The sequence below is a fragment of the Electrophorus electricus genome, chromosome 5, assembly GCF_041902795.1.
Source record: "Electrophorus electricus isolate QZ-2024a chromosome 5, ASM4190279v1, whole genome shotgun sequence".
Lineage (NCBI taxonomy): Eukaryota > Metazoa > Chordata > Actinopteri > Gymnotiformes > Gymnotidae > Electrophorus > Electrophorus electricus.
The window spans coordinates 6,574,532-6,586,283 of record NC_137501.1 but is presented as its reverse complement, the minus strand read 5'-3'; the positions used below and the strand labels follow the sequence as shown (position 1 = coordinate 6,586,283).

The window sequence follows — 11,752 nt, the reverse complement described above, 5'->3', positions numbered from 1 at the left end:
GAATTGGTGCTCTGTTGGAGCTCGACTGGATACTGTCACTGGGTATTTGTTGAGGGCAGGTCAATGACGGCTCTATATGGAAGGAGGAATTTCACAGTGCACGACAGCACTAGTGAACCCGATTCAGAATGTACTTGTTATAGTGGTAATATGATGTTTGTTTTACTATAATATGTTCTCTATATGTTTTTTGTCTGTCACTGTTTATCATTCCCTTAAATCCAATAAAATACATTTAGGCTAATTTAATTCATTTGTAACATCTTTAATATCATTGGGAAAATTGAATTCATTTTTAATATCTGAACAGTAAGTAAGTTAACAACAATGGAGAATAAACTTTTAAGATTAGTATGGTATTTAAGTTAAAACGTACTAAAGCACATATAATTAGTGGTTGGTTTTTAAAGTATATAAGTGTTATTATATAAGTGTTATAATGATAACAGATGACTAGATACAACAGATTAATATAGCGAAACAGCAATTTCCTGTTGCCTATAACATACATATTTTACAAATTAGAAATCAATAGGCTTTCACAATGGTAGACAATGATTTGTTAAACGTGAACTTGTGGATTAAGTCGTAAATTGTCAGGGTAAATGTCGATGAAATATGAAAACCTTCTCTGGCTCAGATTTCCGTTTTGATACTTCTGAATCTGCATAAAAACCTGTTTTTATGGCATTTTCTGTTTTGAATGTCGAAGAGATACTGCGCGTGAATAAGCCAAAATCTGAGGGGAAAGTTGAATGGTTGTGCGTAAAAAAGACACACCTATGGAACAGCTTGTAGTCACAGAAGTCAGCGGTGTCTTTCTCGCAGTCAGTTGAGGGCGACAGAGGGAGGTGTGCTCTAGTGTCCTACAAATCCTCAGAATTCCTCTTTAGTTTGATTACAGACGGCGAGTTTGCAAGGAGTTTGTCTTAAATTAATGAACTCATGCATGTACCGGACTGGACTTAACTCTTTAGAGTTCATCATCGTCTACTGGTTGCAGACTGGTTTCTCACAAATGGAGTCCTTCATGTCACAGTTTGTTGGACATCCCCTCAAGAAAGATCTTGATTTGGTACTTGAAGGGGAGTACGACTTGTACTAACCTACCGTGTCGCACTTCACCGTCACCGCCTCGAGACACTCACCAAGCATTTTGGGATGATTTGCAATGGGAATAATTCGCATAACTCTGTCATGTCTTGACTATAGTAAACACTCTCAAGGAAGAATGAAGTAACCGCGATGGAGCCGGACAATGCCCCGTACTCCAAACTCAAACCAGCTGGAGTCGGGGGGTGAGTAAAAATCAGGACAAATAACATAATTTTATAGTTCTTGAGTGCAGTGAATTCTAACGAGTATAGTTGCCGTCGTATAACATGAATGAACGAAGTAAACGGTTTTGTCCAGTGTCGTGAACTGGAAACTAGCGTTCGCAATGAATGAATGGGATGTATCACAGTTACCCGAACTCCCACAGCGGAGTTCACATTGTGTCAAGGGGAATTTAGCGTTAACTTACAAAGATGTTGGACCTCCTTACTATGAACCATTTTCTCACTTTTATAAGTTTATTTCATAGAGCAATTTTATCTTCTGTTTCGTAGACTAATGTATGAATGAATCGAAATTTAACCCTAAAAGTGTCCGACTCCCCTCCCCAACTAGACGTTACAGAACTACTGGGGTATGTTAGACAACGAAATGGAATGGGGTTATACACGTCATGTCATGTCACCCTGCGTTATAGCTGATGCTGATAAAAAATGATCTAACCTCCGAATTTCTATTATAAAATTTTGCACAGATTTCAACGTCGGCAAAGTCTGTTTGCTCAAAATTTATCAACCCCCCCCCCCCCTTTGGTGATCAAAAAAGTAACTAATCTACTTTCAGACACTGAGTTACATATTCCGGAGATCAAAGCATCTTGTAAATTGTAGGATATGCCTTTTGGCTGTGTGCAAGGGGGCGTGGTGAAGGGAGAGAGTGAGGATGGAAGAGAGAGGCATACAACATGCATGAGGATATGGCAGTGTCAAAGCGATGATCCATACCGAGTTAGCCTGTCAGCTTACAGATAGGAATAGAAATGTAGTGTCACATTAGGGAGAGGCTTTTGAAATTCTTATGCTTCCTTGCTTGGATTAATTAATTTAGATGTGTGTGGGTGTATGTATGTATGTATGTATATATATGTGTGTGTGCGTGCATGTATGTATGTATATAATTACACACACACAATAGATTGACAGTAAATGCCGTCACGGACATTAATTCCAAATGTGTCAATGCTTAACGGTGTGTGAATTAAAAAAAAGAACTCGTAATTGTCACTGGTATGTGAGGTGCCTGGCCTCAGGTCAGTGGTATGCGAGGTTCCTGGCCTCAGGTCAGTGGTATGCGAGGTGCCTGGCCTCAGGTCAGTGGTATGCGAGGTGCCTGGCCTCAGGTCAGTGGTATGCGAGGTGCCTGGCCTCAAGTCCCCTCCTTTTGCCATTGCCCTGGACAGGAGCCACGCACTTCCTGCTTTGAACATCACAAGCTTTTGGATTCTGGGCAGCTTGTACAGATCTGCCTGCCCTGTGAGAAGCCACAGCTGAGTGTGCTTTAACCAGAGGGCTGGCTTGCGGGTGCCTAGCACTACAGACCCCGAGGCAGGTGCCCCAGCATTCTTGGCGAGGGCTCCTGGAGTGTGACTCCAGGGTAACTGAGATGAATGCGGACTGGAACAGTGTGTCCTCGGGACTTTGATGCAGCAGTCAGGATTGCTTGGTGGTGCTGCGACCTCCTTTCCGCAAACCATGGCCCATGTGACTTTCCATGGGTTTGATGAATCTTCATATAAAGTGCATTGGTTGCAAACATGAAAACATTGATGACACTTGCAGCAGGAATCCCAATACATTGTTTTTGCAGTCAGTCTCCAGCTCTGCGAAAGCATAGGAACAAAATGCCTCTGTTACTGCATGCAGGACTGCATGCAGTGTAGGTGAGCTGTAGTCAAAAGATACCACAACAAACAAAACAACAAAAACAATAATAAAGATGATGGTGATAATAATGGCCATATGATTATCATTTCATTAATTACATTTCTGCCTGACCCTGCACCAGTTTCCTATTGTTCATCTAGCCTTCCTCTACTGCAAAATGAGCACTATTTCAGTTTGCAGTTAGCTTTTATTTTCCTTATAAACAATTGACTAAAAACCAGCCCCCTGAATGTATGCACTACAACCCAAAACAAATCAGACTGTGTGATTTCTACTGTTTTGAAATTCTTGTTTTGTTTTCCTGGAGGCAGTAATGATTAGCAGCTTGATTGTAATATGTGTTATACCCCCTGCATGTGATGTTTATGATGTACTGCATTTGAGTGACTTTTTGTGCATTACATGAGGGTTTGGCAGTTGGTGAGGTAGACTGTAAAATGGGCACAGAGTTCATTTACATGAACATTTACATCAGTCTGACTAATTCAACGTCTTGTGTTTCAGAAAGGTCAAAGAATCTGGGGGAAAACAGTTCATATGTGTAGAAAGTTATCTTAAAACTTCAGTCACTTTTGCTTGTTGTTTGAGATGCTTGATTGAAATTGAGTATTTTAGTATGTCAAATCTTTGTCCTGTGTAAGTTATGCATCTGCAAGATAGGGACAATGATTGATTGTCTATGATTCATATCTTGAGATGCCAAAAGACCACACAGAAGGAATGTTCATTTAATGTTAAAGTTTTAGGGTTGATCCAGAATTGCTCTTGATCTATGAATAACTGATGTATTTGTTCTTACAGGAGAACACTATTTCTCTGCACTGTCCTCTACTGTACTTACTGTCTGGGGTTGGCACAAGAACAACTTGAAGGTAAAACTTTTTATACTATCTTTGAGTGCATTTTTATGCTGTATTCCTATTAGGTAATTTCAGCTTTGATCTAATACTAGTATTTACTGTGGAATTAGTGTTAACAAAAGACTTTTTGTGAAAGTGGAATCAGTTGGTACTGTATGAAAGAACTCTTTGGTTCACATATGATTGTCATCTTGCAGCAGTTTGATCACAATCATTTGATCAGTCTTATCATTATAATAGTTTAGTTTGAAAATATTTTGTGGATTTAGGACACAATGGTATACATGGTAGACATACCTTTCCAGATTGTTGTAAAATTTCTTTAACTGAAACTTGATCAGCAAATTGATCAGATTTTCTCTATTTATCTGTGAAACTGGCCCTTGTTCTTTGTCAAAATGTTACTTGACGGGAATTGCTGAGATCATTTAGGCAAGACTCTTAACGTTACAAGTCTATTGAATTTTGCCATGAATATGAGGTCAGCGAGGCGGCCAGTGCTACTGTTTAGCTGTGGACGGGTGCAGTCCGTATTTGCCAGAACTAACAGCTGTCTGATTTATGCCGAAGTCTCAGATCACTGAAATAGGTTTGTTCCCAGCCTATTTGTTCAGCTCTGGAGCTTAAAAAGCCATTGTGTCAGTACAGATATGCTATCCATCTATCGAAGGCTGGTCTTAAGCAGACTTGTGCTTAAGGTCTGATGATAAAGGTAGAGTTGGGTATTTGCAGCATCATCACTATATGTAGCAGAATACAAGGATTCTGGTACAATAATGATATAACAGCACAACAGACATATGCATTTAATTTTTTACATTTAATTTTTAAAATTGTAAATATGTGCTGTTATATATGTATGAAGTTATGCATGCTCCTCCATACATCTTTTAAAGAGGTATTTAATTTTGAAATGTTTTGGAAGGAAAAATTACCAGTTCATATGTTGTGAGGTTAGTGCACACCTCTGTGCAGAAATTGTCACTAGCTGTGGGAACAAAACCACTTGTGCCTGGTATGCAGACAAATTGTTTTGCTGTATTGATATATAGAACACAGCCCTTGTATTCTGTATTTGGGGATGAATACAAATAGGGAACTCAATTCCTTTGGGAACATTTTAAAAAAGATAGTTAATAAACAGATTGCTTTTCCAAATTGCAAATCTGTAACTTGACAGCAATCGGTCTAGTACAGACATGTGTTTACATATGGAGAGAGAAATATGAAGAGCCCACTTAAGATTTATACTGATGTCATTGCCATGATCTTTATTTTTCTGTAGTACTGCGGCCTGTCTAATGGACTAACCACCACTGGCCAAGCTGCTATCATCTCCTCATCTGTTGTTTGCACCATGTGTACAGTGTTGGGTCTTACCATTCATCAGAGTGAGCAATTAGTGTTGGAGAGCCCTTATTTTTCTCCATTTACTCATATGCAGTGCAAATGCAGATAGCAAAGCCGCTATTTATCAGCAGCGCTGTTCTTGACTAACCAAATGAAAATAAACTCCAAGGCTTACACATCTCTATTAATTTTATTTGTCATCATTGTAACATTCTGTACCAGCCACTATGCAGTTCAGTTAATTTTTTTTTAATATCACTGTCAGATCCAATGGAAAATTCAGCTCATTGCCCCTTTTAAACAATTAACAGAATTAAAGTGCTGTCACTGGAAGCTATTGTGTTTTAAGATGGGTTTCAACTCATGAAAGATGCTTTTGTTCTGCTTGGAGAGTAAGACTGATGGTTTTTCCATGTGTGGGACAGTCCATACAGGATGCTCTCTCACTACAGACTGGGATTTCTCCAGATTTCAAGTGCCCCCCACCCCCTCCTACTGCATAACTTATGAGCAGGTCATCTTAGTGAGTCACAGCCAGATATTTTCTAGAATTCTCTTATTATTGGGCTTATCTTTTGGTTCAACACCCAGTTTGCAACGTATGTTATTCCACCTTTGCTTTATACTATTTTCAGGAGCAATAATTGCTTAACTTGGACGGAAAACTCTTTTGCGTTTTCCCTGAAGACTCACAGGGTGTCTTTCTGTTTTGGATTTGATGTGGTTCTTGGAGTTAGTGCACTGAGCCAAGCAGTTCCAGTCCCTATTATTTTCTTTCAAGCGCATCTTGAGTCTAGCCTCTGTGGCTGCAAGTGGATCTGAAGGGTAGATGCTCCACCACCTCCTCCACAACCTTTGCTTAGTTTCCCAGCATTCCGTGTTGCCCATGACTCACTCACATGGTCCTCTCAGAGTAGGGCTATGAATGTAGCATGTCTGGCAGCTACTCATGTGTTTCCATTGCTGAGGGAGGTTTAACTCCTGGGCTGACAGTTTTGTTTAACAGTCTCATCTGATTAATTTGGTTATTCAATAATTTTTTAAATGGACATCAGATGTTGTTGATCTTTGTCACCCTTTCAGACGTCCCTTGATGATAGATCACCTATATAGTCAACTCCTGCTAGTATGTTTATATTATGCTTGCAGACATTCATATAGTCATTCTCTCTCTCTCTCTCTCTCTCTCTCTCTCACTCCTGCCTTTCCTTTTCTATCTCTTCTTTCCATAAACCTTGTTGCTGGAGACCAGTATATGAAAGGCCTTTGTCTGCCAGGGTAGGAGGTGTTGCGGTGGGTCTTATTTGACTCTGTCTCAGTCTCCGCTTTGCACACTCAGCAAAGCTCACTTCTTTTCCATGAACATGATTACTGTCTGTCTGGGGAACTGTTAAGCTCCCTTTTCCAAAAGGTTTTTGAACAAACACATGCATTTGATTTAACTCCATGACCATCTTCCGCAAGGTTGGACAATGATGAATGGCCTAAAGTCTATAACAGTTTGCCTGTCCATTGACATCATTTAACCATGTGCTTTTCATTTAGTCTCTTCAGAGTGCAGCGTGCCATCTTTAGCTAGATTGCATTTAGCCATAATATGTGTGAACAGTAGTGACAAATGCATCTCTTATATGATTGAATATGATCTCTTAGAACTGCTAAAGCAAAGATAAATGACACTCATCTGATTATCAAAACAAGTGTTCATACTTTTGCATGAGGGAATGGTATTGGGGAAAAGTAGAGCAAGCATTTCACAGTTTTCCCAAATTCTCACTGGTCAGTGCATAGTGTGGTCTTCAGAACACCTATATCATCTGGACATGACTGTGAGTGTCTGACTCTGAGATGCAGAACATGTAACATTGCTGTTATAATTTTTTTTTTACAGCCTTCTAAAAATGATGCTGTGATTGTGTAGTGGAATAAAGTGGGTTTTCACAAATCTGGTCTTTTGGAGACTAATTGGGAATCCACCTGCCCCAATATGACTCCCATCACAACAGCATATAGGAGTATTTGATGCTATGTAATGTTACTGTTATTATTACTGTTAAGTGTTACCTTTCCTTTGTTCAGATGTGGATATCCTCCAGAAGCTCGGCCTGGTCTGGAAGAGGCCCTCATCCGGGATGCGCTCCACTCTGCAGGGCGTCATCCCCTTCAAGTCCGGAGTTATCCTCACCCAGAGGGCACGGATCGAGGTGCCCTTGAGTTCTGTGGTCCCGTTGCCACTGGGCACGGAGTTTGCCCTCATCTTGAGCGTGTGTTCGCACCGCATCAACAACGCCTTTCTCTTCACCGTCATGTCAAAGAAGAAGAGACTGCAGCTAGGGGTGCAGTTCATCCCTGGCAAAATTATAGTTTATGTTGGCCAAAAGAACTCTGTATATTTTGATTATGATGTTCACAATGGCCAGTGGCACAATCTGGCCTTGGATATCCAACCCCAAAGGGTTACTTTATATACTTCTTGTGGGAAGACAAGTGTACATGCAAATTTGCATTTTAAAAATGAGGAAACTCTGGGTCCAGAAGGCTCCTTTCTTCTGGGCAAAATGAGCCAGAATTCAGTGCAGTTTGAAGGTGCCATTTGCCAGTTTGACATTCACCTCTCTGCCAAGGCAGCTCACAACTATTGTAAATACATTAAAAAACAGTGCAGGGAAGCTGACACCTTTCGGCCAAACCTCCCACCCCTTTTGCCACTGTTACCCCTGGATCCCAATATCTCTGTCACCCTTCGGACCCCTACTGCCATAAATGAGCTCATCAACAAAGGCTTTACCCCCAGCTTGTCACTGACACAGGATGAGATGAGGTTTACCTCAGGAGTGCCTAACACTTCTGTCCTAATGACAACACAGTCTGGTTCCGTGATCCTAAACATTCATGGAACAGTGCCTCCAAGGATGGCCAGACCAACTCTGGAGGTTCCTGCCCAAGCAAAAATCTCAGCTGTCACTGCTTCCCTTAGGATTGGAGGATCACCCACACAGCCCAAACCTACTCGGCAGAGCAGTTCCATAAACATCATTCAGGTGGTAACCGCGAAATCCCAGAAGTCAAAAGGGAACGGCGTTTCTGTAACATACAGGCCAGACAGACAGAAGCCAAGCATTCAGCCTTCTGCAGCCACCAAACCTAGTCGCTCTGGAACTTACAGCATATCAAACTTATCAGAGAGACCACTGACCACTGTAACTGTGAAGAGATCCATGCCAGAGGTCACCACCAAGCCCACCTCTTTTGTGCCTGTCATACATGCGGCCACAGATGGGTTTCAAACCTTTGAGCTGGAACCAATGCAGTTTTCCCTCCTGGCTGGCCCACCAGGACTCAAAGGAGAACCAGGACCACCGGTAAGAGGATACGGTGTCTTTAAAACAAAATAAAAGTCTCTGGACATTTTGTGATGAGATTAAGATTGTTTGGAGTTTTTTTATACTTCATTCTTAGGAAAGGAGTGAAAGGGTTTTCCCTGTGAGTAGCACATGTTTATGTTAAGTTTACTTTCTAGTATTCTGGTTAGAAATAATCTGGCAGGTAGTAAGTCTTGGTCAGCCTCTTGGCATCTGTGCTGGAGGACTGGCATCCAGGCGACAGGTTCTTCCAGAAGACTGTGGGAGTTTAGAGAGAATGGAGCTGTTTGGAGGCAGGGTCAAAGATCAAAGAAAAGGAAGTAGCTTGTAGTCTTTGAGAGCTTAGACATCATCAAACCAGCTGCGAAAAGCTTAAACTTTACTTTTTAGCCATCAGAACCATTCATTTTTACATATAAGGCATATGTTCTGCTAACGTGCGATCACATTTTCTTGCTTTGGGGAGCATGCCAAATCACTAAGTTCATGTGAATTATGTTCAGGAGACTAAAATCTAAAAGTATTCTTTGAACATTCTCCCTCAATACTCACAAAATTAACTGTCTAATTAGGGAAATTTGTTGTTGCAATCTTGAAGTCTTCTGTTGCTGAAGTCTAGAAATCTTAGTATGTTTGAGCTTTCTCTTGAAAATGCTAAATGTTGAAACAGCTTCCAAAACTTTATCAATATTTGCAATTGACCACTGACAGTTGTCCATGATATTTAGTCATTTTTTCCTAACCTACACTGTGTCTTTTGGTGGCCAGATGGCAGACTTAGCACTTTTGCTTATTTTTAGGAACCTGTAAAATGTGAATTATTAGCTTTTACCATGTGTTCTCAGGTCATAAGACATGTTCTGACTTTGGTATTTGCTTGGTAAGACATGTTGTGACCTTGTTAAGTGCTGAGTAGAACATAATGTTATTAGAGCCCTTGCTCAATTGGAATCGATTACTCCTTCAGTTTTTAATACCAGATATTAAGCATGGTATTTAGTTGTAAAAAAAAATCCTTGTCTGTATGAAAATCATGGCATTGGGATGGATGGAAACTCCAATGCTGTCATTTTTGGTGCCTGTGAACATTTGGTGGTCTTGGGTTTAAGCGCATTTATGTAATTGTGTGAAAGCTGGCTGGTGGAGTTTATGGCTATGCTTATGCTCATTTTCCCATTCTTAAACACATGGGTCACTGGGCAGAGGGCAAGGAGAGATTTGGGAGCTGTGATGAGCCCCTGATGTTACACAATCCCAATCTTCCATAAACTCTTTTTACTCTTGTTACTGTTAATACTGACATTGGTGAGGCTGGGAAAACCCTAAAAAAAAAAAAAAGACACGGGAAGCTATTTTTTATAGGACAATGTGTAACAGCTTGTTCACCCATAATACAGACCTTACTTCATAGTAGAAAATACAAACAGTACTGAGACCAGTGAAAATCTCTCATTGCAAGTAAAGCACCTCAGCTATGTGCAGTTCCATTACTCACATTATACACAACTCGTTCTCACTCTGCAGTATTTCTAGTCAAAAGTTAAGCAGATTTAGCACCATATGTGAAAAGCAAGTCATTGTCTTAGGTTTCGTCTACCCGTCGCTTCAACTGTGACCACATAAGTGAGCAACAGATGTCCTCACTATTAATGGCTAGCAATACACAACACAGAGTGTACACCCTCAGTGAAAAAGATTCCCAGAAGGAGTGGCTACTGTTGGCTGTAGGTTTCCCTCTGTCCTAATCTCTGCATTCTTTTATGGCGAGAGGGGGGGAGGGGGGGTCTTAATACTCAGCTTTTTATTCCAAAGAGGAAATGTGCCACGTGGAAGCGGTCGGGGGCTCAGAGGGGCTGTTCTCAGTTTCTCTCACTGTGTCTGCCTGCTACATGACAACCCTGCAGTGCATCCAAACATCTCTTAACTTTCGTCTTAGCTATGGCTCTTTGACTCGCGCATCATGCAGCATTTGTTCTGAGTTAAAGACTTGCAAGGGGAATGAGCAAACCCTTTTCCACTAATATAGCTCTTGTGTTTTAAGAGCTTATAGGAATGTGGCTGCCAATCATTGCTTTTTTGAAGTGCATCACATGGCTGTAATTGTTCTTTTTAAACAGAATATAAAATCAAAATATCTGCAAGCAACTTTCTCTGTTTGTTGAATATTAATACAGGGCCATTCCAAAGCTCTGCTACAAAACACTCAGTATTGCTTTGTTATACAGCTGGAAGGAAGGAGACTTTCCGAACCTTGTGGGACACGGTCCAGATGATGCGTTCAGCCCATGTGCATGGATGTTGGCTACATCTTAGCATTCAGCAGTAGGGCTGATTCTTCATGTGCCATTAGCCTCTACCTTAAACCCTCTCACCTGTATCTTTTACCAGTGGAGGAAATGAAACAATACACTGACATTTGGAATAAAAGAACAAATTGGAGTTTGAAAGCTGACCTCTTGTTAAAAGAGACCCCTCGGCACTCACTAAATTAAGGCTAGATGCTGGATTAAGGCTAGATGCTGCCGGTTATTAACAAGGGTGCCCGTAATCACACGCAGCACGGAGCCAGACTCCAATGAAAAGGTGGGGGTTTGGGTGATATTTAATGGCAACCAGGGAGAGTCCCATATTGGCTTTCCTACACTCTGCTTTATTAAATCTACCAATGACTTAATGCAAGGAGAAATGTCTCTAGTATGCCAGTGTACAAACAGCACTGTGTGCAACATATGACTCAAAAGGCCTGTTTCGTTACACTAGTTTATGTAGAACCCCTTTAATTACACCCTAACTACTTGGATATAGTTAGCGCTACGTGTTTGTTTCAGCAACCTTTAAGCCATGAAGTACCAGAGTGGGCCGACTTTCAAAGTACATCATTGGCTGTGCCTCATCACTTTCATTCAGTATAGGGTTAGTTGGACAGTGCAACTGGATGTCAGCAGGTATATTTAAGGATAAATCGTCTCACTCCTCATAATGCGACCTCTCATTGTCTTTTTCAGGGACCTCATGGACTTCCTGGAAAGTCAGGATTACCAGGGAAAAGAGGACCGCGGGTAAGCACTCCCACTCATCCACAAGGGATGATGCAGTTTGTGATCCATCCGCATATTCCAGCTAATTGCTGCGATCGAGTTTCAGAATCAACATTAACACACTTCACTTGTTTAGTCACAAA

General features: G+C 41.0%; 1 protein-coding gene across 8 annotated transcripts in view; it reads left to right on the top strand.

Annotated features, from left to right (window-relative positions):
* Positions 1 to 837: 837 nt before the first annotated feature.
* The window catches only part of col27a1b (collagen, type XXVII, alpha 1b), a 53,188-nt gene continuing 42,273 nt past the window's right edge, over positions 838 to 11,752 (top strand). For 7 of the 8 annotated variants that reach the window (XR_014123727.1, XM_081713996.1, XM_081713991.1 and 4 more), the window contains exons 1-4: positions 838 to 1,298; positions 3,801 to 3,871; positions 7,289 to 8,571; positions 11,577 to 11,630. Coding sequence is in view for 7 of the 8 variants with exons in the window: in XM_081713996.1 (XP_081570122.1) it covers positions 1,246 to 1,298; positions 3,801 to 3,871; positions 7,289 to 8,571; positions 11,577 to 11,630 (1,461 nt within the window). In the remaining variant the exon portion in view is untranslated. The remainder of the gene's footprint in view (positions 1,299 to 3,800; positions 3,872 to 7,288; positions 8,572 to 11,576; positions 11,631 to 11,752) is intronic. The other variant, XM_081713990.1, reaches the window with a different exon arrangement.